The sequence below is a fragment of the Helianthus annuus genome, chromosome 7 (genome assembly GCF_002127325.2).
Source record: "Helianthus annuus cultivar XRQ/B chromosome 7, HanXRQr2.0-SUNRISE, whole genome shotgun sequence".
In the NCBI taxonomy this organism is placed as follows: Eukaryota; Viridiplantae; Streptophyta; class Magnoliopsida; order Asterales; family Asteraceae; genus Helianthus; species Helianthus annuus.
The window spans coordinates 129565003-129589107 of record NC_035439.2 but is presented as its reverse complement, the minus strand read 5'-3'; the positions used below and the strand labels follow the sequence as shown (position 1 = coordinate 129589107).

The following is a 24105-nucleotide window of genomic DNA, read 5'->3' as shown; positions in this document are numbered from 1 at the left end:
GTAGGTTATATGACTATATTATCTTACATGAAATAAAATGCTTCTCATCACTCATGAGTAATTTAGCGAATAGCTGGTTTGGTTCGGTTCGGTTTCCTCACTTAAATAGAACAGATGATCAGTTTACTTTGGTTAAATCGGTTTTGTGAATGCACGTAACCCAATTATAATCAGCTAATCTAAAACCAAATCATCAGAGTTTTCAATTCGGTTTTATGATTTTTTTTTCAGTTATGGATCAGGTAAGTTGCTCATCTATCTATACAAGGATGAGTATGTGAGACTTAACGACAGGGGCGGACCTAGAGTGATAGAAGGGGTAACCTCCGTTGCCCCTTGACGCTCCGGTGACGCTTCGACGGTAGTGTAAATTTTGAAAAAATTTGACGTTTTTTCGATTTCGTTACCCCTTTTTTATTGAAACGTTACCCCTATTCTGATTTTCTAGATCCGCCACTGCTTAATGAGAACTACCAAATTTTCTTCTATCATCCATGGGTAAAAACTAACAAGTGTCACACGATTGTTTGACTACCCACTAAGTAACTAACCTCAATTGCCAATGCTTACGAGTGAAACCTACGCCAAATAGCACTTTCAATCAATACAAAACCATACCAAATAAAGATATGGTACTCCACTCTCACGTCATCTTAAAAAAAAGGCTATATATTGCCTTGGTAGATAATTTATTAAAACTACTTTTTAATATATAATGAAAGAATTTGTTGGTTAATCAGAACGTATTAATTTAACGACTAATTAAAGTAATATAGATATCAAACATCAAACATCACAAATAAAAAGTTTTTACAACTATGACATTTTATAATAGAAATAAAAACCATCTCCATTTTTAAATAAAGAATAGTTTCTTTTAAACTAATAAAAATTAATTTAGACTAAAACCTTTTACAAGAGAAGTTACTAGAAAAAAAAAAACACACATTTTTCTACTAAATTTTCCGACGCATAAAAAAAGTAATTTGTTATCGCAAATGCATGGGAAACTTGCGACGCCATAATTTTTGCCGCAAATTTGTTGGACACGAGCATTTAACCTACAAAGATGTTTCTGTAAGAAATACATCGAAAACAATATTTTCCTACACGTTTCTGACAGAATGTTGGTTAATCGAGCATTTTTGTCGTGGCGAGAAAATATACTTTTTTCGAAAAACAAATAATGAATCTTTATTCAAAATAATGTCAAGGGTCATTATATTGTTATTGTACAAATGATTACAAAACACCAAAATTAGAAGTATAACATGAAGACGCTATCTATCTCTTTCTCGTGATTTTTTCCATCATGAAAGCTCTTTTTCATCCTCATACCTCCAAAACCAAACGTCAACATTCACAACCACCGGCCACCGTCACCACCACCCACCAACCACCCTTCCGATCAAAGCAACACCACCAACAACATTGCTTATTTCATCATCATCAACTTAACCATATTATTTAGTTTCTTCACAAACTTTCACCATATGATCCATTTTCACGTACTTCTAAATTAACCCTACCGGTTCAACTTATTTTCTTGACACTTTACTCCGGTCATGTGGACGGGAACCGCCGCCAACACTGCCTCGGCCGCCACCAACACCGCCAGTGGTGTAAGTATTGTTATTATTTCATGTTTTATGTCGCGGAACCAGAACTTCTTTATCAGGGTCTGTCATAAGCAGCTTAAACTAAAGGGTTTAGAACTTTAGATCTCGTGTTTCTTATAAAAATATGAGATTTTACAAATAAAAATTGAACAAATTCCCACGGTAGACCCTCTTGACCCTCCTTTGGTTCCATAGAGATATTTTTTATCGTTTTAAGATTGTTTTAATGCTTAATACCAATACCATGAATCTTTGTTCTCAGAAGACCAAGAAACATAGTAGCGGACAACAGAAGAAAGAAGAATTAGAAAGAGAGGTATTAATTAAATTATTTTATTAATGATTTATAAGATGGTATTAGTTATTTTTTTAATGATATATAGAGTACTTCAAATATTTGACTATAATTAAACGTGTATTTTTGGGAAACTTAATTGATTATGATAATACCAAAAATATCTATTACTTTTATAGAATTAAATGCCATTTTAGTTATGTGTTATCTTTGACAGTTTAGTTCAAAGATTTTATTTTTCACATGTGGGTCCAAAAAGGTTTTCGTTGCCATTTTAGTCCATTAGGTGAACTTCATCTATTTTTTATGTTAATGAGAAGGGCAATTCGGTCATTTATACGGCCGAATTGCCCTTCTAGTTAACAAAATTACATACAAAATGACCGAATTGCCCTTCCTGTTAATAGAAAAAATGGATGAAGTTAACCCAATAGACTAAAATAGTAACGATGAAACCTTTTTGGACCCACAAACAAAAAATGAAACATTTGGACTAAATTGGTAAAATGGTTCAAACCATAGGGACTAAAATGACATTTAACTCTTTTTTTTATTTAAAAATGAGACATATGATAAAATGTGGCACATCATGTTCAGGTGCAGTGACGTAGTTATTCAATCAATATCTCTTTTTATATGTTTATGTTTTTAGATTTTTGTATGTTGTGTAACAAATATATATAATTTTCAAGCAAATAAAGTTTTAAATTACTAGTTTTTAAACAATTTGTTTGTTATACGAAGTAGAGACCATATAATTCATGCAAGTTGTACGTGTTCATCATTAGCCTTTTTTCAAGTACAAAACCATAAAAATAAACTCATGTTATGTTATTTTTTTCCATAATTTTTCTTATTTTCACTAGATGTAATCAATAATCAAATGCTACACTATTCATGAAATAGCTTTTTTCTGCTTTAATCAAATCGAGTACTGTATATAGCTAAGGTCATGGGCATGATAATCATAAAGGCACCCTAGTACTCAGAGTTGCATGTTATATGTTTTTTGACATTATCTAGAAACATGTCATAAAATCAAGAAAACTTGTTACCATGCATAAGTCATGGTTCACCATCCCCATTCATCTCAACATTTGCATGTTTTGAAGATATAAATCAACGCGATCCAACGGATTTCGAGTAACTTATAACCATTTTCGATTGATCAACGAGTGTTAATAACTTAGGTGTCGACGCTTCAGAAAATGCTAGATCATGAAGAAAAAGTCGGGGAGCTTCTTAAGCGCACATATCAACAACAAGACCATTCTGCTCTTCATATTCCAAAATCCCTTCCTCCTAAGGTGCGGATTTTTCGGTTTACTATTGATTTTAACTCTGTTAGAATAAATATATTAGTTAGGGACGTTTATTGTAGCTATATATTGACCATAGTTAGAAGATATTATTTTATTAGTTTTCCTTTATAGTTATTTTTATTGTATTTCAATATATAGTTGATTAATAATACTCAAACTCGGGTAACTCTTGAAATCAAACAAAATCAAACCATTTGATTTCAATGACAGATGAAGGAGTTATTGACTGAACTAGCCATGGTTGAGAATGAAATAACAAGACTAGAAAGCCAAATCAGTCATCTACAAACTGATTTAGACAAAGAGAAAGAAGTTACAAGAGAATCTAAAATGAAACAAGCGCAATTTCGTCAAATTCCTGATGGATCTTTAGCCCCAACGACACCATTACCGTTACCAAAAAATAGAGGATATGGTGACAAAGTGTCGTTTGAGACCAAGGCGTTGCACTTCATTAGTAAAGCTATAAAGGGTGATTATAATCTTAGAGACTCCAATTTACAAGAGAAATCAAGAACAAAAAATGTTACTTTCTTTGAACAAAAAGAAAATCGTGACAATAGCGGGGAACTCGGGCTTCGTGACCGAACCCCGAGAAGAAGTGGCATTCTAAAACCACCCTCACCTGCAAGAGATACAAGACATGTTATTACTCCTAAGGTATGCATTCTACTATGCTCCTCTATATGCAAATGAATATTGTATTATGGATGAGTATTTATAAGGTTTTTTTATAATTAAAGAATATTTTCATTAAAACAGAGACGATTACAGACTAATGGAAGGTAGATGGGCAACAAGCTGCGCCGCTATCCCCTTCTGAATAACAAAAAAAAAAGAATCCTAATCATATATAATTTATCCCTTTTCAAGTTTATCTCTAATATAATTTATTTTTTTGTCTACTTTTAGAGAGAGCGCAATGTAGCCGCGTCTTTGGATCCGGCTTCAAGCCAATCTGAAGAAGAGAATATTGCAAAGTGGTCACCAAACAAGCTTTCAGAAAACATCATGAAATGTTTGATCTTCATTTTCACTCGCCTTCTGAGGATGTCAAGAACGCTTGAGCTAGAGAAATCAGGACCAGTTTCTCGATCAGCCACCTTTTCGATGAGCTTTAGGGCTGAACCATGCTTGAACTCAAAGGCTAGCCTGTTGCCTCAAAAGGAGTCTAGGCAACAAGACCCTTATGGGATCTTTAACCAAGAAGATTCCATTCCTAGAGACATTGGTTGCTACAAGAATTTGGTTAAGTTCACATCCAGTTCTTTGGACCCTAAATGCATTTCAAGTTCAACATACATTCCTTTGCTACAAAAGCTGAGGTACTTTACAAGGGTTTTAGCCACAAGACCCATTACATTTTGAGTTATACAATGTGTTAGTAATGTTGTACTAGCAGGGCTTACTTGAATGGGCTGCAAAAGGTGGATTTGATGTTTTTGACTTCACAACAAAAACTTGCATTCTGGATCAACATGTACAATGCTTGTATCATGCATGTAAGTTCACCTACTTCTCATTTCATCATCTAAATGTTGTTTGAAGACATGCCATTTAAGTTTTGAACCGTCTCATAAAAAAATGTCAATGTATAATGGGCCTTTCAATATGTTTTTTAGGGTTGTGCTAAGCGTTTGTCCCCCCTCCTTTTACTTATTGCACCCTCCTTTTCAACTTGTCACCTCAGTATTATTTCACCATTTTCACATTAAAAGAAAGAAAATAAAAACCTTTTTATTTGATGTTTTCCGGGAGGGTACAATGAAAATTTAGGGGAGGGATACATTTAGCTAACCCGATTCTTTCTTTCAATTATTTCAATTTAACTTGTGGAACTTTCAGGGTTTTCTTCAGTATGGAGTTCCTTCTAGTCCCGAGAAGCTACATACACTAATGAACAAGGTAGTCCTTATTCCGTTGCGTTCAAAAATATATTATTTTTCTCTTGAAAAGTATTTCTCTCTTTTTTCTGTTTGCGCCTCTGTGATACACAACGGATTGCAATTTGCAATTTGGTTATGCGTCACAGAAGGCTATAGATGGTCAAAACAGGAAACAATCTACCTCACTAGGTAGTTTTATAGTTCTAAAAACAACTTCAAATAACTTAGATGAATTTGAATTTGAACCAGGCAACCCTAAAGATCGGAGGCAACACGATAAATGCCCAAGCTATAGAACACATTATATTGAGAAAGCGCGAACCCTCAATCATAGACAAGGTAAATACGCTTAATCCTTCATTACAAGCTTCTAGTTCTATTTATGTTAAAATCTACATGCAAATTAAAGCTTCCAATCAACAATTCAAAACTTGAGCCCAAGGCCCAGAGTTTATTTTAATTATTGTAGTTTGGGCCCAATTCGACCTGAGAATTTATATATTAACTGTTGTAGATTTTGTAATTTACTTCTAACTAATTTACAGACTTTATCATTTTAATGTTTTTATATTCTAGAAATTTCTAATTTATGTTCTTTTTTTCTAAAAACTTTGATAAAAATTAATGTTATTTTTCTAAAATCAACTAATATTAATGACGGATTACCGATGGATAGTTCCTCGGGTAACACTTAAACGAAGTCGTTGGCAATTCGTTAGAATCAAACACCTAGGATGAATTTACAGAAGTTATCGGTAATACATTGGTAAGGTGGGCCGTGGGTGATCTCTCGATGATTCCGTCAGTAATCTATCGCAAATGGGATTACCCGCTGCCATGTTTCCGATGACTGTTTATCGCTGGTAACTATCATCGATATAACCTTCGGTGCTATGCCCATTTTTAGTATGAAACAAGTTTCTAATTTTTACCATAACCACAAATCATAAATTAGACATTTTCACAACAAGCCAACAACATATAAAATTAAATTTGTATTTTAACAATTTACATTTTCTTCGATTAGATCTATGGCAAGGCAGAAAGAGATGATAAAGAAGCAATACTTCACAAACTTCATGGACTCGACTCGACAGAACCCAATGTGACATTCGCATTATGTTGTGGCACGCGCTCTTCTCCCGCGGTAAACAAATCTTATTAAAATCTTACATAATACATTATTTTTCTAGTAAATGTAGATTTGTATCCTAACTTGTTTGGAAAAAGATAAGAGTGTATACAGGTGATGGGGTTGTGAATGAGTTGGAAAGAGCAAAGCTAGAGTACCTACAAGCTTCAATTGTTGTAACAAGTGCAAAGAAAATTGGTCTCCCAGAACTTTTGCTTAGAAACATGCATGATTTTGCTCAAGATTTGGAAAGATTGGTGGAATGGTTGTGCCAAGAATTGCCTACTTCTGGTTCCTTAAGGAAATCAATGGTGGAATGTTTTAGAGGAGTCAATAATGCAAAAGTTTCATCCATCGTAGAGAAGATACCATATGAATTTGAGTTCCAATATTTGTTGCCAATGTAGGCATTTGAAAATTCCTATGTATATTTTTGTGTATATAAGTAATAAATCAAATATAATAAGACCGGATGGATCATCTCATTTTTTGATATATTATATTTCAAGAATGTTTTATTTATTTAAATAATTGTATAATTCTTAATTTTCATTCATAATGTGTTGGTATATGACAATTTTACGTTCGGTGAAAATTTGATTGAAAAGTTAATATATAGATATGGGGGCACGCTATATCCACACTCTTTGATTTCTAACCTCGCACTATTTGTCAAACTGCCGTTTGACACGTAAATGGCCATTTGAGAATTCGTCAACCGGCTATTTAGGGTGTGGGAATTGCATACAGGACCTTGTGTATCAAGAGTTAAAACTGTGGAAATATTGGATTTTTTTTGTTCAATTGCTATTTGGGGGATCTTAAGTCTATAGGAAAGAAAAGTATCCAATTATTTTTCCAATGAACGTTATTGGAAAACCTATTTACCAACAATATGTTTTATTTACCACCAACATCCGTTTGTTCCAACATGTATGCTACTGATTTGGTGGAGTTCATACGTCTCGATCACTTGTTTACTATTCAGTTATTCGAATTTTTGTATTGAAATTTGAGTTTACTTATGCAACTTGTTTTTCTAAATGTTCACTATGACCAACTTACTTTGTGTATTCCACATATGACCACTAGAGATTTAGTGAACGGCTAACTCACGCACCCTCTTAATCATACTCTTAAATCTACACTAAAATTCACCATTGGACTAGAACCCTCAGTAGTCATTTGGAGAGAAACACCATTATGTAAACATAATCCTAGGCTACAAACCCTTTGTTTTAGTTTACTTATGTATGTTGTTGACTCATAAGTAACTTGTTAACCGAAATTCATAATAGTGTGGCCTAAACATGGTGTCTATGTAGCATTGTGTTGCTTATGTGACAATAAAAGTAATTTAACACTATTAAATTAATATTAGTACTTTTATACAATTCTTAAACCTTTTGTCAATACTGTGACAACTTGTATTTCAGAACCTATCTTTGTGCTTATTGAAACTTGTATGAACATTACGTGACTAGTTGATGTGTATGATTGCATTGAATGTTATGAGTTTTATTATGTTACGTGTTATCATGTATGGGCCGCACACTTTATTTCTGGTCGCACACCTTTCTCTCGGCCCAACCCCCACTCGTAAACACTATGCTTGAACTCAAGATCAAGGAGGGCAACCCATTAGAGGGTTTGGCCCACTTCCCCTTTGCGCAGACACATAATCCAATATGGGAATTTGATTTTCATAACTTGCAAAACTATAAACACACACACAAACCCTACACCTTTCTCTCTTCCTCTCTCGAAACCGGTGACCCCACCCCCATCCCTTGGAGCTTTCGGATTAACTCTTGTTTCATCCTCTAATCCGGTTAGTGTTTATTGTTGGTTGTATTATACATGATGTTGTGATATATATGCTCTACATGATGAATTAAGGGATGAAATATGATTGATGGTGTTATAAACTGTTAATGTTGATGTTCTTGTAATCGGCTCATATATATATTGGATAGTGTTCATATAAATCGATAAGTGATTTGCTATCTTGAATGATTCGATGTACACATGAACTAGGGTGCATGTTAGTCTAGAATCCGCTAGTTTAATGATCCGATTGTATGCTCCGTATGATGATTGATTGATTGTTCTTGCTTAGATCATGGTTAGAGTTGCTGAATATTCATGATTTCTGTTAAAAGTGTTGTTTAATCTGATTTGCGAAACTGCCAAAGTTATTTGCTGTTTTTACGGAATTAATGAGCTGCAAATTAAGGAAATCTGGAAATCAGTTACATCTCTCGGTCTCGACTAAGGCTGCGAGTCGAAACCTCAAAGTTCCGACTCGAGACCACACCGCACCAACACACAAGCAAGACTCGAGACCCGAGACCGTAGTTGCGAGTCTTATTGCGACTCGAGACCCGACCCGAGAACACCCACTCTCGAGTGATAAATGCATAACTCGAGACCTCTAGTTACGACTCGAGAACACCTAGACTTCACACCGAGACCACACCGTCTCGACTCGAGATCCCTAGTGTCGACTCGAGACCATATGACTATACATTCTGTTTGGGCTTGTACGGTGTTACTGGACCGTACATTTGGGCTTTGTTTGACTACGTGAATAGCACTGTTGACCTCGTATACTTGCACTGTTACTGTGAACTGCCATGATCAATACTTGTATACAATACGTGTAGAACATATTCGTGCATACTTAAACCCTAGATCTGACTTGTATGGTAACCATGTTAGGACGTGGTTGACCACTAGCAGTTCGATTGACCTTTTGTGTATCTGCCGAGCAAACCAAGGTGAGTTCACACTCTTACCAAGGCATGGGATTCCCGGGGTTGGGAATGGGATTGAATGATTACTTGTACTTTCATCGTTACAGGAATACGTACCACTGACCTCGTTAGGGGAAGGTCACTTATAGATACAGCTAGACTGGTAACACATGGGAAGCCCCCACTAATCTGCGCACACATGCCTGGGTGGCCGCGATACGAACACTAATCTTCGCACACATGCCTGGGTGGCCGCGATACGAATACTAATCTTCGCAAACGTGCCTGGAAGGGCCGCGATACAAATACAACTAGTCTAGAATACATGGGAAACCCCCACTAATCTTCGCAAACATACCTGGAGGTCCGCGATACAAATAAATACGATACATGGTTTACAAAACGAACATGTGAATTACGAAACGAATACTGAAACTAAACAACCAACTGTGAACTCGCTCAACTTTGTTGTTGACTCGTTGTTACATGCCTTGCAGGTCAATAGGTACTCATGGAGTTTGCACTGGGAGGCGCGGTCGTTGTGGACATGGATCGTGGATGCTATGTTAAACATTTATGACATTTCAAATTTATAACTTATGTTGGGTTTTACATTTATGCCTCCGCTAAACATTGAAACTATACTTTTGTTTTGGGACACCTTTCATATTGTTTGGTTGAATTACATTTACTATTGTTCAATATGATTGGTGGCTTGATCCTGGTCAGTCACGCCTCCAAGCGGTAGTACTCCGCGTGTGGATTTTTTGGGGGGTGTGACAGATTGGTATCAGAGCCATTGGTTATAGAGAACTTGGTTTTAATAAGGGGAAAAAGTTTTGTTAAAACCAGACTATAACCAGAACAGTGCTCAACGATCCACAACGACGCTTCGCTCCACGTGCAAGACTCAACACTATAGGTAATACTATTCATGTTTACATTGCCTACTTGCTAGATTACATAGAACTTTGCTCATGGTATGCTTAGATACACATAACGACTATTGCTTGAGAACACTTATGTGCTTACTCTCTTCTGTCATCGCATTTTTCGCGAACCTCTCTCACCTATGTTCCCTTTGATATGAAGATCATGAGTGGACGCGTTAACATGACTCAAGCCTAGTTGACGGCTCTGATTAACGAACAAGTTGCTGCGGCACTTGTAGCCGCACAAGCAGGAGGTATACCCTGCAGTTGCAAACTCACACTAGGATCTTTAGATCCTACACTCCTAAACCAATTCTTGTGTTAAACCTTGTCCTGTTCTTATACACAACAGGTCAACACGCTCAGCCACCTGTATGCACTTTCAAGACTTTCATGGACTGTCGTCCCAGTACTTTCAGTGGCACTGAAGGAGCAGTTAGACTCCTCCATTGGTTTGAAAAGCTCAAGTCCGTATTTGAGATGTGTGAATGCCCTGAGGCTCGCAGGGTGAAGTACGCCACTGGTACTCTCGAAGGCATTGCGCTGACTTGGTGGAATGCGCAAGTTCAGATGTTAGGGCTAGCAGCTGCTAACGCCACCCCTTGGAACGAATTCAAGGAACTAATCAAGCGGGAATACTGCACACGTGATGACATCCACAAGCTGGAAGTGGAGTTCTTTAATTTGAAAATGACGGGGTCAGAGATTGAGGCTTATACAAAAAGGTCAAACGAGCTGGCCATCTTGTGTCCAACTATGGTGGACCCTCCTATCAAGCGTATTGAGTTGTATCTCAAAGGGCTAGCACCAGAAATTCAAAGTCATGTGACATCAGCCAACCTTGCTAATATCCAGGATATTACACGTCTTGCTCATCGTCTTACAGACCATGCAGTGGAACAGAACAGGCTGCCCAAACGTGTCGGTGCTACTAATACTACTACTTCTGCTACTCCCGGTGATAACAAGAGAAAATGGGATGGGGATTCTAGCAAGGGTTCAGCTACAGCTCAGTCCCAGGCTCGGCAGCGAAAGACTGATAACTACCAGAGCCCAGGTCAGCAATCTTCTGGTAGTCAAAGGCAGGGTGGATATCGAGGAAACCTCCCAAGGTGAAATACATGCAACAGGCACCACAATGGCCAGTGCAACAAGGGTCGTTGCCAGAGGTGTCTCAAGATGGGTCATGAAGCGAAAGATTGCAGGAGCTCACGACCTGCGAATCAGAACCAGCAACAACAACCACCAGCTCTACGAAACCAGCAGCAACAACAGCAGCGAGGCAACAGGGGATGCTATCAGTATGGTGCTGAAGGCCACTTCAAGCGAGACTGCCCCCAGTTAAACTAGAACCAGAACAACAACAACAATAATCAGGGCAATGGGAACAACAACGGGGGAGACAATGATAATAACGGCGCTAGGGGTCGAGCATTTGTGCTGGGTCAGGGTGATGCAAGGAATGATCCTAACGTAGTGATGGGTAAGTTCCTTCTCGACGACTTTTATGTTACTGTATTATTTGATTCGGGTGCGGATACCAGTTATGTGTCTTTAAAAGTTAGTCAAAGGCTTAAACGTACACCAACTCCTTTAAACACCAAGCATGTTGTAGAGTTAGCTAATGGTAAGAGTTTAGAAGCCGCGCACATAGTCAAGGGTTGTAACATCGTTTTAGTTGGTCAGACCTTCTCTATCGATCTCATTCCTATAGTTCTGGGTAGTTTCAACATCGTCATTGGGATGGATTGGTTATCCCAACAGCAAGCAGAGATCCTATGCAAAGAGAAGATTGTTCGTATCCCTCATTCCGGTTAGGAACCTCTCGTGATTCAAGGCGACAAGAGTGGTGCCGTGGTGGGCATCATCTCTTTCCTAAAGGCTCAGAAGTGTTTGCGAAAGGGCCACACCGCTATTTTAGTGCTTGTTACTGACGCATCAACGAAGGAGAAGAGATTGGAGGACATTCCAGTAGTACACGACTTTCCTCAGGTGTTTCCTGAAGATTTACCTGGGATAACGCCTCCTCGCCAGGTCGAATTCCAGATCGAGCTAGCTCCAGGAGCAGTACCAATAGCTCGTGCACCGTATCGTTTAGCCCCATCAGAATTGGAAGAACTGTCCAAACAACTGCAAGAACTCTTGGATAAGGGTTTCATTCATCCTAGCCCTTCGCCTTGGGGAGCTCCAGTACTATTTGTGAAAAAGAAAGACGGTACCTTCAGAATGTGCATTGACTACCGTGAACTCAACAAGGTGACCGTGAAGAATCGTTATCCTCTTCCACATATTGATGACTTATTCGACCAGTTACAAGGGTCGAGCTATTATTCGAAGATAGATCTGAGGTCAGGCTACCATCAACTGAGAGTCTGGGATGAGGACGTCTCCAAAACAGCATTTTGAACTCGCTACGGCCACTACGAGTTTCTAGTTATGCCATTCGGGTTAACAAACGCGCCTGCGGTCTTCAAGGATCTCATGAACAGGGTATGCAAGCCTTACCTAGACAAGTTTGTCATAGTTTTCATCGACGACATCCTGATCTATTCCAAGAGTCAGGAGGAGCACGAGCAGCATCTGCGACTTATTTTGGAACTCCTCCGATCAGAACAGTTATACGCCAAGTTTTCAAAATGCGACTTTTGGCTTCGTGAAGTTCTCTTTCTAGGCCACGTGGTAAACAAGGATGGGATTCATGTTGATCCATCCAAGGTAGACTCGATTAAGAACTGGCCTGCACCTCGCACACCAACGGAAATTCGCCAATTCTTGGGTTTGGCCGGTTACTACAGGAGGTTTATCAAGGATTTCTCCAAGATTGTGCAACCTCTAACCCTACTGACACAGAAGGGTGTCACCTATCGCTGGGGTAATACACAGGAAACAGCTTTTCAGCACTTAAAAGATAGGCTCTGAAGCGCACCTATCCTTTCATTGCCAGAGGGCACAGACGATTTTGTGGTTTATTGCGACACATCCATCCAGGGTCTTGGATGTGTGCTGATGCAACGTGACAAGGTCATAGCTTATGCATCGCGCCAACTCAAGGTCCACGAAAAGAACTACACTACGCACGATTTAGAGCTGGGAGCTGTTGTTTTCGCGCTTAAGATATGGCGACACTACCTGTACGGTACCAAGTGCACCATCTACACCGATCACAGGAGTCTCGAGCATATCTTCAAGCAGAAGGAATTGGACATGCGTCAACGACGATGGGTCGAACTTTTGAACGATTACGAATGTGCCATCAAGTACCATCCAGGCAAAGCCAATGTTGTGGCTGACGCCCTAAGTCGAAAAGACACTACGCCTAGACGCGTACGAGCATTACAACTTATTATCCAGTCTAGTCTTCCTTCCCAGATACGAGATGCTCAGGTAGAAGCATTGAAACCAGAAAACGTCAGGGCTGAAGCCCTACGCGGCTCAAGGCAATGGTTAGAACAAAGGGAAGACGGCGCCTTCTATGTAACGGGATGCATTTGGGTCCCACATTATGGAAACTTACGCGAGCTGGTAATGGATGAAGCACATAAGTCTCGCTATTCAGTACATCCTGGTTCAGATAAGATGTACCACGATCTCAGAACTACGTATTGGTGGCCTAGCATGAAGGCCCCATAGCAACTTACGTCGGCAAGTGTTTGACTTGTGCGAGAGTCAAGACGGAATATCAGAAACCATCAGGCCTACTTCAGCAACCAAGGATACCACAATGGAAGTGAGAAGAAATTTCCATGGATTTTGTTACAGGCCTGCCTAGATCCCAGCGTGGAAACGATACTATTTGGGTGATCGTGGATCGACTCACAAAGTCTGCACACTTTTTGGCTATCAAAGAAACAGACAAGTTCTCTACATTAGCAGAGATTTACTTGAAATAAGTGGTCTCGAGACACGGGGTGCCAACCTCCATTATTTCCGATCGTGATGCACGATTCACTTCAGAACTATGGCAAGTAATGCACAAATCTTTTGGCTCACGATTAGACATGAGCACAGCTTATCATCCTCAGACAGATGGGCAGTCTGAGCGCACTATTCAAACCTTAGAAGACATGCTTCGGGCATGTGTTATCGATTTCGACAACGGCTGCGAAAAACATCTCCCTTTGGTGGAGTTTTCATATAACAACAGTTACCACACCAGCATTCAAGCCGCTCCATTTGAGGCATTGTACGGGCGTAAATGCCGATCACCTCTTTGTTGGGCAGAGGTGGGTGATAGTCAGATCACGGGTCCAGAAATGGTAGTAGACGCAACGGAAAGAATTGCTCAGATACGGCAACGCATGGCCGCAGCTCGTGACCGTTAGAAAAGCTACACTGATAAGCGCAGGAAACCACTCGAGTTTCAGGTTGGGGATCGAGTGCTACTCAAAGTCTCACCTTGGAAAGGTGTAATTCGTTTTGGCAAACGAGGCAAGCTCAATCCGTGGTTTGTCGGACCGTTTGAAATCATAGATAGAATAGGCAAAGTGGCCTACAAACTGAACCTACCAGCAGAACTCGGTGGGGTTCACAACGTCTTTCACGTGTCGAATCTGAAGAAGTGTCTGTCAGATGAGACCCTCATAGTTCCTTTGAAGGAGCTCACTATCGACGATCAGCTGCGATTTGTCGAGGGACCTGTTGAAATCACGGACCAGGATGTTAAGGTCCTCAAGCACACCAGAATACCTCTCGTTCGAGTTCGTTGGAACTCCCGTCGTGGACTCGACTCGACAAACTTCATGGACTCGACTCGACAGAACCCAATGTCACATTCACATTATGTTGTGGCACGCGCTCTTCTCCCGCGGTAAACAAATCTTATTAAAATCTTACGTAATACATTATCTTTCTAGTAAATGTAGATTTGTATCCTAACTTGTTTGGAAAAAGATAAGAGTGTACACAGGTGATGGGGTTGTGAATGAGTTGGAAAGAGCAAAGCTAGAGTACCTACAAGCTTCAATTGTTGTAACAAGTGCAAAGAAAATTGGTCTCCCAGAACTTTTGCTTAGAAACATGCATGATTTTGCTCAAGATTTGGAAAGATTGGTGGAATGGTTGTGCCAAGAATTTCCTACTTCTGGTTCCTTAAGGAAATCAATGGTGGAATGTTTTAGAGGAGTCAATAATGCAAAAGGTTCATCCATTGTAGAGAAGATACCATATGAATTTGAGTTCCAATATTTGTTGCCAATGTAGGCATTTGAAAATTCCTATGTATATTTTTGTGTATATAAGTAATAAATCAAATATAATAAGACCGGATGTATCATCTCATTTTTTGATATATTATATTTCAAGAATGTTTTATTTATTTAAATAATTGTATAATTCTTAATTTTCATTCATAATGTGTTGGTATATGACAATTCTACTTTCGGTGAAAATTTGATTGAAAAGTTAATATATAGATACGGGGGCACGCTATATCCACACTCTTTGATTTCTAACGTCGCACTATTTGTCAAACCGCCGTTTGACACGTAAACGACCATTTGAGAATTCATCAACCGGCCATTTAGGGTGTGGGAATTGCATACAGGACCTTGTGTATCAAGAGTTAAAACTGTGGAAATATTGAATTTTCAATTGCTATTTGGGGGATCTGAAGTCTATGGGAAAGAAAAATATCCAGTATTTTTCCAATGATCGTTATTGGAAAACCTATTTACCAACATCCGTTTGTTCCAACATGTATGCTACTGATTTGGTGGAGTTCATACGTCTCGATCACTTGTTTACTATTCAGTTATTCGAATGTTTGTATTGAAATTTGAGTTTACTTATGCAACTTGTTTTTCTAACTGTTCATTATGACCAACTTACTTTGTTTATTCCACATATGACCACTAGAGATTTAGTGAACGGCTAACTCACGCATCCTCTTAATCATACTCTTAAATGTACACTAAGGCTGGAGGGTGTGGGGCGTCACCCCTCGCCAGCTGGACGCCTATAGCGCCCCCCTCCGCCATCGACCACACCCCCGGCGCCATAGCCGGGGCGCCATTGAAGGCCCGCCATGGTGGTAGCGAGCTGAAACGCGTTGAACGAGTATGAGTTGGTCAAAGATGACCGTTGTGAAACGGTCGAATTTAAAAAAAATCTTAATTTTATTATATATACAACCAATTCTAAACTAAAAACTCACCAATCACAACCAAAACACACACCAATCACAACTAAAACACACACCAATCACAACTTAAAAATGTCTTCTTCGAGCTCGTCATCCGACGGTGTTCTTGATGATATGGTTATCGCCATGGCGCAGGAGGCGATTAATTATTTGCAAGAAGCCGAATCCTCTGCATCGCGTACCAGACAACCGCCTATTGAACGGAATCGGTTAGCTGCTCATGAACGTCTAGTGCAAGATTATTTTTGTGAAACTCCCGTGTACGATGATGACCAGTTTAAGCGTAGGTTTCGTATGAGCCGACGACTATTCGTTAAAATTTCCAATGATCTTGCGGGCGAATCCCATTTTTTCACGCGTAGGGTAAGTGCAAGTGGCAAGGTTTGTTTCTCTGGACTACAAAAGTGTACGGCAGCAATTAGGCAACTAGCGTACGGCACATCGAGTGATGCGTGGGATGAGTATTTAAGGATGTCGTCAAGAATGTGTCGTGAGTCTCTTGAAAATTTTTGTGAAGGTAACTTTTATTAACACTTGTATTTATTATTTTTTTACATCGTTATTATTTTTAAATTAGCAATAATTTATTAGGTGTAATCTCTCTGTACGGGAGACGATATTTGAGGATGCCAACCGCAGCTGACGTTCCAATTCTATACGAGGCCCATCAGCGCTTACATGGGTTTCTTGGAATGTTGGGAAGTCTTGATTGCATGCACTGGGAATGGGCGGCATGCCCAACCGCTTGGAAAGGGCAACATCATCGTGGTGACCACGATGGTCCTACCGTAATATTACAAGCGGTCGCTTCTCAAGTTTTATGGATTTGGCATGCGTACTTTGGCATGGCTGGTACGAACAATGACATTACTGTTTTAATGACCTCGAATCTATTCGACGATGTCATAGACGGTGTTGCACCAGATACTTCATTCTATGCAAATGACGTGCAGTATAGATATGGCTATTATCTCACAGACGGTATTTATCTCGAGTGGGCGACGTTGGTAAAAAGTCCCTCGTGTCCAGATGACGAAAAAAGATTGTATTTTAAGAAAAAACAAGAGTCAGCAAGAAAAGATATCGAGCGGGCTTTCGGTATGTTAAAGAAAAGATGGTCTATCATCACCCAGCCTTCGAGGATACTTGAAAAAAGTAAAATGAGAAACATTATGTATACGTGTATCATTTTGCATAACATGATATTGGAGGACTCTCGTAGAGCATTTTGTAGAGAAAGCTATGATGAAAGTATCCAACCGACAAACCCAATACTAACATACGCTGAGAAAGAAGATATCCGAGCAAAGATACGGGTTAGGCACACACACCAAAACCTTCGAGCCGATCTGACAGAGCACCTATGGTTTTATCGTGAACAAGGAGGACTCGACACAGACGACGAGTAGTGGTTTTATTTTTTAAATGAAGTTATGTAGTGTTTTTTTAATGAAATTATCTAGTGTTTTTTTTAATGAAATTATGTAGTGTTTTTATTTTTTAAATGAAATTATCTAGTGTTTTTTTTAATGAAGTTGTGTTTTGTTTTTATTTTCTAGTTAAAAAATAAATATTTAAATAAAAAAATAATTAGATAATCATGACACGGGGCTCCATCCACACCCTCCAAATTAAAGGGGGGCATGATAAAGCCCCCATGCTGACATGGCGATGACATGGAGCCTAGGTGGCATGATAAAGCCCCATGAGGCTCCATCCACACCTCATAGCTTAAAGTTCATCATTGGACTAGAACCCTCGGTAGTCATTTGGAGAGAAACACTATTATGTACACATAATCCTAGGCTACAAACCCTTTGGTTTAGTTTACTTATGTATGTTGGTGACTCATAAGTAACTTGTTAACCGAAATTCATAATAGTGTGGCCTAAACATGGTGTCTATGTAGCATTGTGTTGCTTATGTGACGATAAAAGTAATTTAACACTATTAAATTTATATTAGTACGTTTATACAATTCTTAAACCTTTTGTCAATACAAATAAAAAGAGTAAGATATCAAAAGGATTAACCAAGAACAAATGGTAACAACTCCTTCGAATAAATACGATAGACACAAGAAGTTGTTAAATGGGGGTATTGCATCTAGAAACCTTCAATGTACATCAAATATGAAGTCAAAGAAGGAAAAAGTTGTAGGTAAAGGAAGATAGGAAACAAATTTAAAATTCCGTGTTAGGTTTTTAGAATTCCGGCCATATTTAAAAGTAATAAATATTAACAAAAATAAAATAAAATAAAAGATTACTGTTTTTTTTTTTTTTTTTTTTTTTTTTGTAAAAAACACTCATTAAATAATCATATATACTATACAAAGAAAAGATCATGAGTCATTGAAACAATATATATATATTACCTTAATGAAATATTCGATGCCAAATTTAGTTCATTAATAATACTATATAAATATGCATACATCTTTACAAACCCTTTTCATCAACACAAACTCAAGAAAAAATAAATAAATCAAATGAAGTTCTTCACCATTCTTCTCATTCTTACGGCAATTTTTGCATTTGCAACTAAAGGTATAAATTAGGCTAGGGATTTCATAAATGTCCATCATATTGATATCTTTGAATTGTCACTTTGATCATTATACCTACTAACAAAATATATTTTTTTCTTGTATTAAGCGTTTCGATTGTTTTTTTTTTTTTTTCTTGTACTAATAAATATTATTGTATTAATCGGTTCGCTATTTTTATTTTATTTTAGAATTTTTTTCGGTCAAAGCTAAAAACCGAACCGGATTTAGGAAGTTCAAAAGCGAACCGAAGTGAATCCAAATTTGTTTTGGTTTTCGGCCAAGTAAACTGAATAATTTCTTTTATTATTTTTCAACATTTTAAATGTTTTTACCATTATTACACTGGGTTGGGTTAAATAAAATTAGGCTAAAATTGTAATTGTATTGGGCTAGATAAACAAACTTACATTAATATATTTGATATTGTGTTTCAAATATAAAATGCATAGCATACATTTGTATTTGTATTTTGTTAAATAGATGTTAATGAATATTGAAAGTTGGCATGCATGCAGGTTTGGAGGGTAGTTGGGATGGGAGAAAATATTGCACAGAAGTGGTATGCAAAATAGGGCAAGATGAGAATGGGATTTGTAAAGATGCATGCAGGCCTCGTGGTTGGAGCGATGGTCAGTGTATTCAACTTCCACGTCAAACCGCTGATGATGGTTACTGTTGTTGTTGGACTCCCTAAAATTCTTTGGTTTAGGTCTTGGAACTATACATGAGGGATTGAGTGAGTGAGGAGTTCTTTGTTTTTGAATCATTAAATGAAGGCTGATTAGTTTTTCTTAAATAATTGTTTTCTTATAACACAACTAGGCTATCACCCGCGAACATCGCGGGTAGAAAAATTTATGTTTGAATTAAAAAATAATACATAAGTAATACTTATAAACTAATGAGTGGATTGTTTCCTTTACTAACAAAAATTTTTTTTTCGGTTTGAATAATATTCACAATTGGCGTCCATGTGTGTTTAAAGGTTTCACGTAGAATTATTAACTTTTTACATGGGGTAACGGCATGAGGAAAGTTTGTTCGATTTGTTATTATTTTGAAATGCCTTTAGTGCAGGAAGTTTACAAAAATAAGTTAGAAATAATGGGTCATTTAAATTGTTTGGTGAATGTATTTTTTTTGGTTCGCCTTCTATTGAATCAATTTGGGCAATCATGTCTTCGGCTCCAAATGATTATTTTGAAACCTTCTACAGGCAAAATAAAAAAGTGTTTTCATAATGGCCCAACTTCCCTTTGACTCACACAAAAAATGTTATGCAATTTATGTTGCTTTGTGATAGTTATGTATTAGTGAAATAACTTAACACAATAAATGGAAACAATAAGAAATCATTTAAAAAAATACTATACTCTTATGAATATGTGAAATGTTATTCAAGTAGTGTTTCAATAAAATTATAAGTCACTGAGGTTACTTACTGTTAGTAAACACCAACATATGTAAGGTGATATGATAAAAAAAGAACTAATAACAACCATTCTAGTAATATCAACAATTCAAGTAATTTTTATTACACCTATTAGAATGAAAATTCAATTCAGACACATATCATAAGTGTGTGAACACTTCTTTGTAAACCACATTAGTTGTTGTGTTGGTAGGTTTGCCATCCTTATCAAGAATTAACATCTTCACACCTTCCCTTGATTTAACTCTTGACAATGCTACATATAGCTGGCCATGTGTAAAAACAGGCTCTTTTAAAAACAATCCAACCTTAGATAAAGATTGGCCTTGACTCTTGTTGATCGTCATAGCAAAGCACACAGCAACAGGAAACTGTCGTCTTTGAAAAGCAAAAGGAATTTTTTTGTCGGAGGGAATCATGCTAATTCTTGGTATGAATGTTCTGGTTCCGACATTAGCACCTGATATAATTTCAGCTTCTATGACCCTCTTTCCAAGAAATGTAACCTGTAACCTTGTACCATTACACAAACCATTTTGCTGATCAATGTTCCTAAGAAGCATAATTGGAACTCCAAGTTTTAAAACCAAACGATGATTAGGTAAACCAGATATCTTTAAACCATTAAGGACATCAGGTGAATACAACTCTTGTTAGAATGAATCGATACCTTTCTCCGTCGCACATATACTATCAGAACTCAGGTACTCTGTTGGTTCACCAGGAAACAATTCTAGTAGTCGATCATTTATTTCATGTACCACCTCGTTTTTTGGTGTCAGAATCGCCCTTTCAGAAAAATAATCTCGATCCTTATATCTTTCAAGAACAGATGGATATACAAATTGAATTAAACTTTCGATGGGATCCAAAGAATCTGTGATTAACAAATCAGATGGTATTTCTACAGTTGCTACACCATCATTATCCCCTCCAACTTTACCCTCGCCAATATCAAGAAGCCATTGGGCAAATCTCTTTGTCGACTCGACTGTAGATGGTAAAACACCAACAGTCAATCTCATGTTTTTGGTCAAAGTAAGTAACTTGCAATGGGGCCATATATAGGATGAACTCAACGAAGCGTTAACAATTTCTTGCCTACTTCCGTTTGGAATAACAGGAAGAATTTGTCTAAAATCACCACCAAAAACGATAACCTTACCTCCAAACAAAACATCCGACTGACAATTGCTTTTATCGACAAAAATATCTTTTAATGTTCTATCTAAAGCTTCAAACGCATGTCTATGTACCATGGGTGCTTCGTCCCATATAATCAACCTAGTTTGTTTAAGCAGATAAGCTACATCACCATCGGGCCTTATGTGACACATAGAACTCTCATCTAAATTAATGGGGATGTGAAATCTAGAATGAGCCGTTCTACCTCTTGACATTAGAAGTGAAGCAATACCACTTGAAGCCACATTTAAAACAATCTGCTCTCTCGACCTAACGGTTAAGGCTAACGTCTTCCACAAAAACGTCTTCCCCGTTCCTCCATATCCGTAAACAAAAAATACACCTCCTTTGTCTCCTTCAACGGCTGTCATTATCTGATTATAAACATATAGTTGTTCGTCAGTCAATGAAGATTTTAGACTATCTAACTCGCTCTGTACCTGAGGAACACTAAAAGACAGTTCTTCGTCAACCAGACGATTGTTTCCAACAGCAAACGAATCGTAATCAGGATAAGGAATTGTTGGCCATCGTGTCAAAGAGGACCCATTTCAAATGAGGTACTTCTCAATCTCCACCAATGTCTTGTTCTTCAATCTGTCATCTGACATTACAAGATCTGTACAGCAAAAAGTAAAGCCATTTAAAAAATGTGGGAAAAACTAAGTATGAATAGTATTATGCTTAATAAATCAAAAACAAACCTTTGTTCTTTGTTTCTTTTCTCGTTTTGTATAAAATGTCATCCCCCAAGTATTTCCATGTTTGTTCGAAAACAAATTCAGGTCTTGATAATGTGTTTGACAACAGCAAAGTGACAAACAATGCACGAATATAATGACCATATCCCGTAAAACTCGCTTCTTTAATAGCTTCGATGTATTCCATGTCATCGTCTAACAAACCCATTGCATAACATGCATCCCTGAAGGTTGGAAACAACTGGCCATCAACAGTTCTAATTTCTTCAAAGGATCTTGGTCCTTTGACTTTGTTTAAAAGAATTCTAAGAAAATATGGTTCACCCAAAGCAGGGGAAACAGAATGAATGCGTCCAATCTGTAATAATTTTTTTTACGTTCTGCCCAATTTCTATCTTTTAGTTTCCAACAGAATTTTGTAGGAAACTCAACATACGTAAGCTTCCGTGCTTCCTCATTATTTATGTTCATCTCCATCCACTTTAAAAAAATTGATGAAGAGACTGATGGCTTGTCCAACACTTCTTCAATATCGTCTTCGGCACCAAAAACAACATTTTGTTGACCTTCCATATGAAAAGGAAGCCTCATAACTGGAGGAAACCTATAGTGAACTTCATTTGCAAATATTCTCCAAGAAGCTTCACAAGCGGAAACGTACCTACAATCATAATAAGCTTTGATCTCATCCTTTGCTGTTTGTTCGTTATCTGTACCGTCTCCATTTGACACCACAAGCGATGCTTTGTCTGGACCTTTATTAATGTATTTAAACAAATATTTGATAGAACCCGCTTGATTGCACCATTCTACATTAATGTGAGCTTGGTATCTTTTCAAAAGAAGCGGATTATATGGAACGACACTTCTGTTGTCCAATTGAACTTTGGACTTGATAATGGTGTTTCCATTATCTCTTCTTCTGTATACAGGGAAACCTTCAGCATCGGTAATTGTTTCGTTAATGAATTTTTTTGGAAATTTTTTTGAACATCTATTATCAACCATACAAGGACAATTCGGATTTGCATTTCCACATGGACCATGAATCATAAACTCGGATACAAGAGCATAAAGAGCGGGATCTTGAATCTTCTCTGGTATCTCAGCAGATATGAATTTGTCTACGTGATCAACGGAGAGAAGCTTGGATTCAGGTTTCAAAAAAATACAAATGTGAGCATGTGGCAACCCACGTTTTTGAAATTCAACAGTATAAACCGCTACAAAAATAAAATTAATAATATTAGAGTAACTGTAAGAATTTCATACTAAAAATAATAATAATATAATAATAATATTAATAATAAAAATAATAATAATATTTACATTGTATTTATACCTGCACTTAGTACTCCAAGCACTTTCTTGTCCTTCAAATCCTTTATAATTGAATCCAGTTTCATCTTAAACAAACGACACATAATATCTGGTCTGTCCTCTTGCTTAATAGAAGTATTTCGAAGGTATCGGATAATCTCTGGCCACTTAGGATTACATGTCACCGTAATGAAAAAATCAGGATACCCGAACCATTTGCAAATAGCCATAGCATCTAGATAATTTTGCTGCATATACCGAGACCCACCAGTAAAAGATGATGGTAGTACTAACCGTACACCAGTATTAGATAGATCCTCTTTTCCTTCATTCTTAAATTTCTGAAGATTTGTGTATGATTCAGACCTAAGATGTTTTTGTTGAAAACGGATATAATTAAGTCTTTCACTCTCGATCATGGTATATGCATCAACCAAAAATTGCTGGAACAATCTGCGGGCATTTAATATTAGCGAAAATGAAGTTGATCGATCTTGGATTCTATAAGCAAAGAATTCTCTCATTGTACACTTGGGACTAATTTTCTTTAAAGTACTTATACCATCCCTATGAGGAATGTCTATTCTATATCCGTCATCACCATTGGGAAAAAGAATTGGATACTGAAGTGCAAGATATGATGGATGAAGTTCACTTATTCGTTGAAGACCTTCCGTGTGAGACTCAACAACAATATCACGATGGTCAACTATTTCTTGGATACCACCAACAATCAATGCAGCAACTACAGAAGATGAAGGCAAGTTGTAAGTACGACCATCAAGATCTCTTTTGTAAATGATACGAAGTTTGAAGTTCTCATTAGGATTATCAT

General features: G+C 37.6%; 4 protein-coding genes across 8 annotated transcripts; 2 read left to right on the top strand and 2 right to left on the bottom strand.

The window, feature by feature from the left end:
- The first annotated feature begins 1500 nt into the window (after window positions 1-1500).
- On the top strand, window positions 1501-15256 carry LOC110910495. 5 transcript variants are annotated; one of them, XM_022155135.2, is made up of 10 exons: window positions 1501-1622; window positions 1882-1935; window positions 3105-3221; window positions 3447-3896; window positions 4149-4561; window positions 4639-4738; window positions 5082-5141; window positions 5372-5461; window positions 6150-6269; window positions 14833-15256. In XM_022155135.2, exons 1-10 carry the CDS (start codon window positions 1566-1568, stop codon window positions 15139-15141), a joined length of 1770 nt encoding a protein of 589 aa, XP_022010827.2. In that variant the 5' UTR covers window positions 1501-1565; the 3' UTR covers window positions 15142-15256. The 5 variants fall into 5 exon arrangements, with proteins under 5 accessions (XP_022010827.2, XP_035831163.1, XP_022010828.2 ...); XM_035975270.1 differs by lacking the exon at window positions 14833-15256 and adding an exon at window positions 6353-6751 and having other exon boundaries at window positions 1885-1935; XM_022155136.2 differs by lacking the exon at window positions 14833-15256 and adding an exon at window positions 6358-6751.
- An 897-nt stretch (window positions 15257-16153) lies between these two features.
- LOC110913244 (protein ALP1-like) lies at window positions 16154-17490 on the top strand. Its single transcript, XM_022158091.1, has 2 exons — window positions 16154-16598; window positions 16673-17490. Exons 1-2 carry the CDS (start codon window positions 16154-16156, stop codon window positions 17488-17490), a joined length of 1263 nt encoding a protein of 420 aa, XP_022013783.1.
- Window positions 17491-20204: 2714 nt separating this feature from the next.
- LOC118480269 (ATP-dependent DNA helicase PIF1-like) lies at window positions 20205-20627 on the bottom strand. Its single transcript, XM_035975029.1, has one exon. The coding sequence runs from the start codon at window positions 20625-20627 to the stop codon at window positions 20205-20207; it is 423 nt and encodes a 140-aa protein (XP_035830922.1).
- A 90-nt stretch (window positions 20628-20717) lies between these two features.
- Window positions 20718-21620, bottom strand: LOC110913245 (ATP-dependent DNA helicase pif1-like). The gene has a single exon (XM_022158092.2). It carries the CDS (start codon window positions 21618-21620, stop codon window positions 20718-20720), a length of 903 nt encoding a protein of 300 aa, XP_022013784.2.
- Between the last annotated feature and the right edge of the window lie 2485 nt (window positions 21621-24105).

Excerpts from the sequence above, each read along its gene's own strand:
- LOC110910495 (XM_022155135.2), top strand. The coding sequence starts at position 1,566 with ATGTGGACGGGAACCGCCGCCAACACTGCCTCGGCCGCCACCAACACC. Across the intron at positions 1,936-3,104 it reads AAGAAGAATTAGAAAGAGAG|GTGTCGACGCTTCAGAAAAT; the intron begins GTATTAATTAAA and ends TTAATAACTTAG. Across the intron at positions 4,562-4,638 it reads CCTTTGCTACAAAAGCTGAG|GGCTTACTTGAATGGGCTGC; the intron begins GTACTTTACAAG and ends TTGTACTAGCAG.
- LOC110913244 (XM_022158091.1), top strand. The coding sequence starts at position 16,154 with ATGTCTTCTTCGAGCTCGTCATCCGACGGTGTTCTTGATGATATGGTT. Across the intron at positions 16,599-16,672 it reads TCTTGAAAATTTTTGTGAAG|GTGTAATCTCTCTGTACGGG; the intron begins GTAACTTTTATT and ends ATAATTTATTAG.
- LOC118480269 (XM_035975029.1), bottom strand. The coding sequence starts at position 20,627 with ATGCTTCTTAGGAACATTGATCAGCAAAATGGTTTGTGTAATGGTACA.
- LOC110913245 (XM_022158092.2), bottom strand. The coding sequence starts at position 21,620 with ATGACAGCCGTTGAAGGAGACAAAGGAGGTGTATTTTTTGTTTACGGA.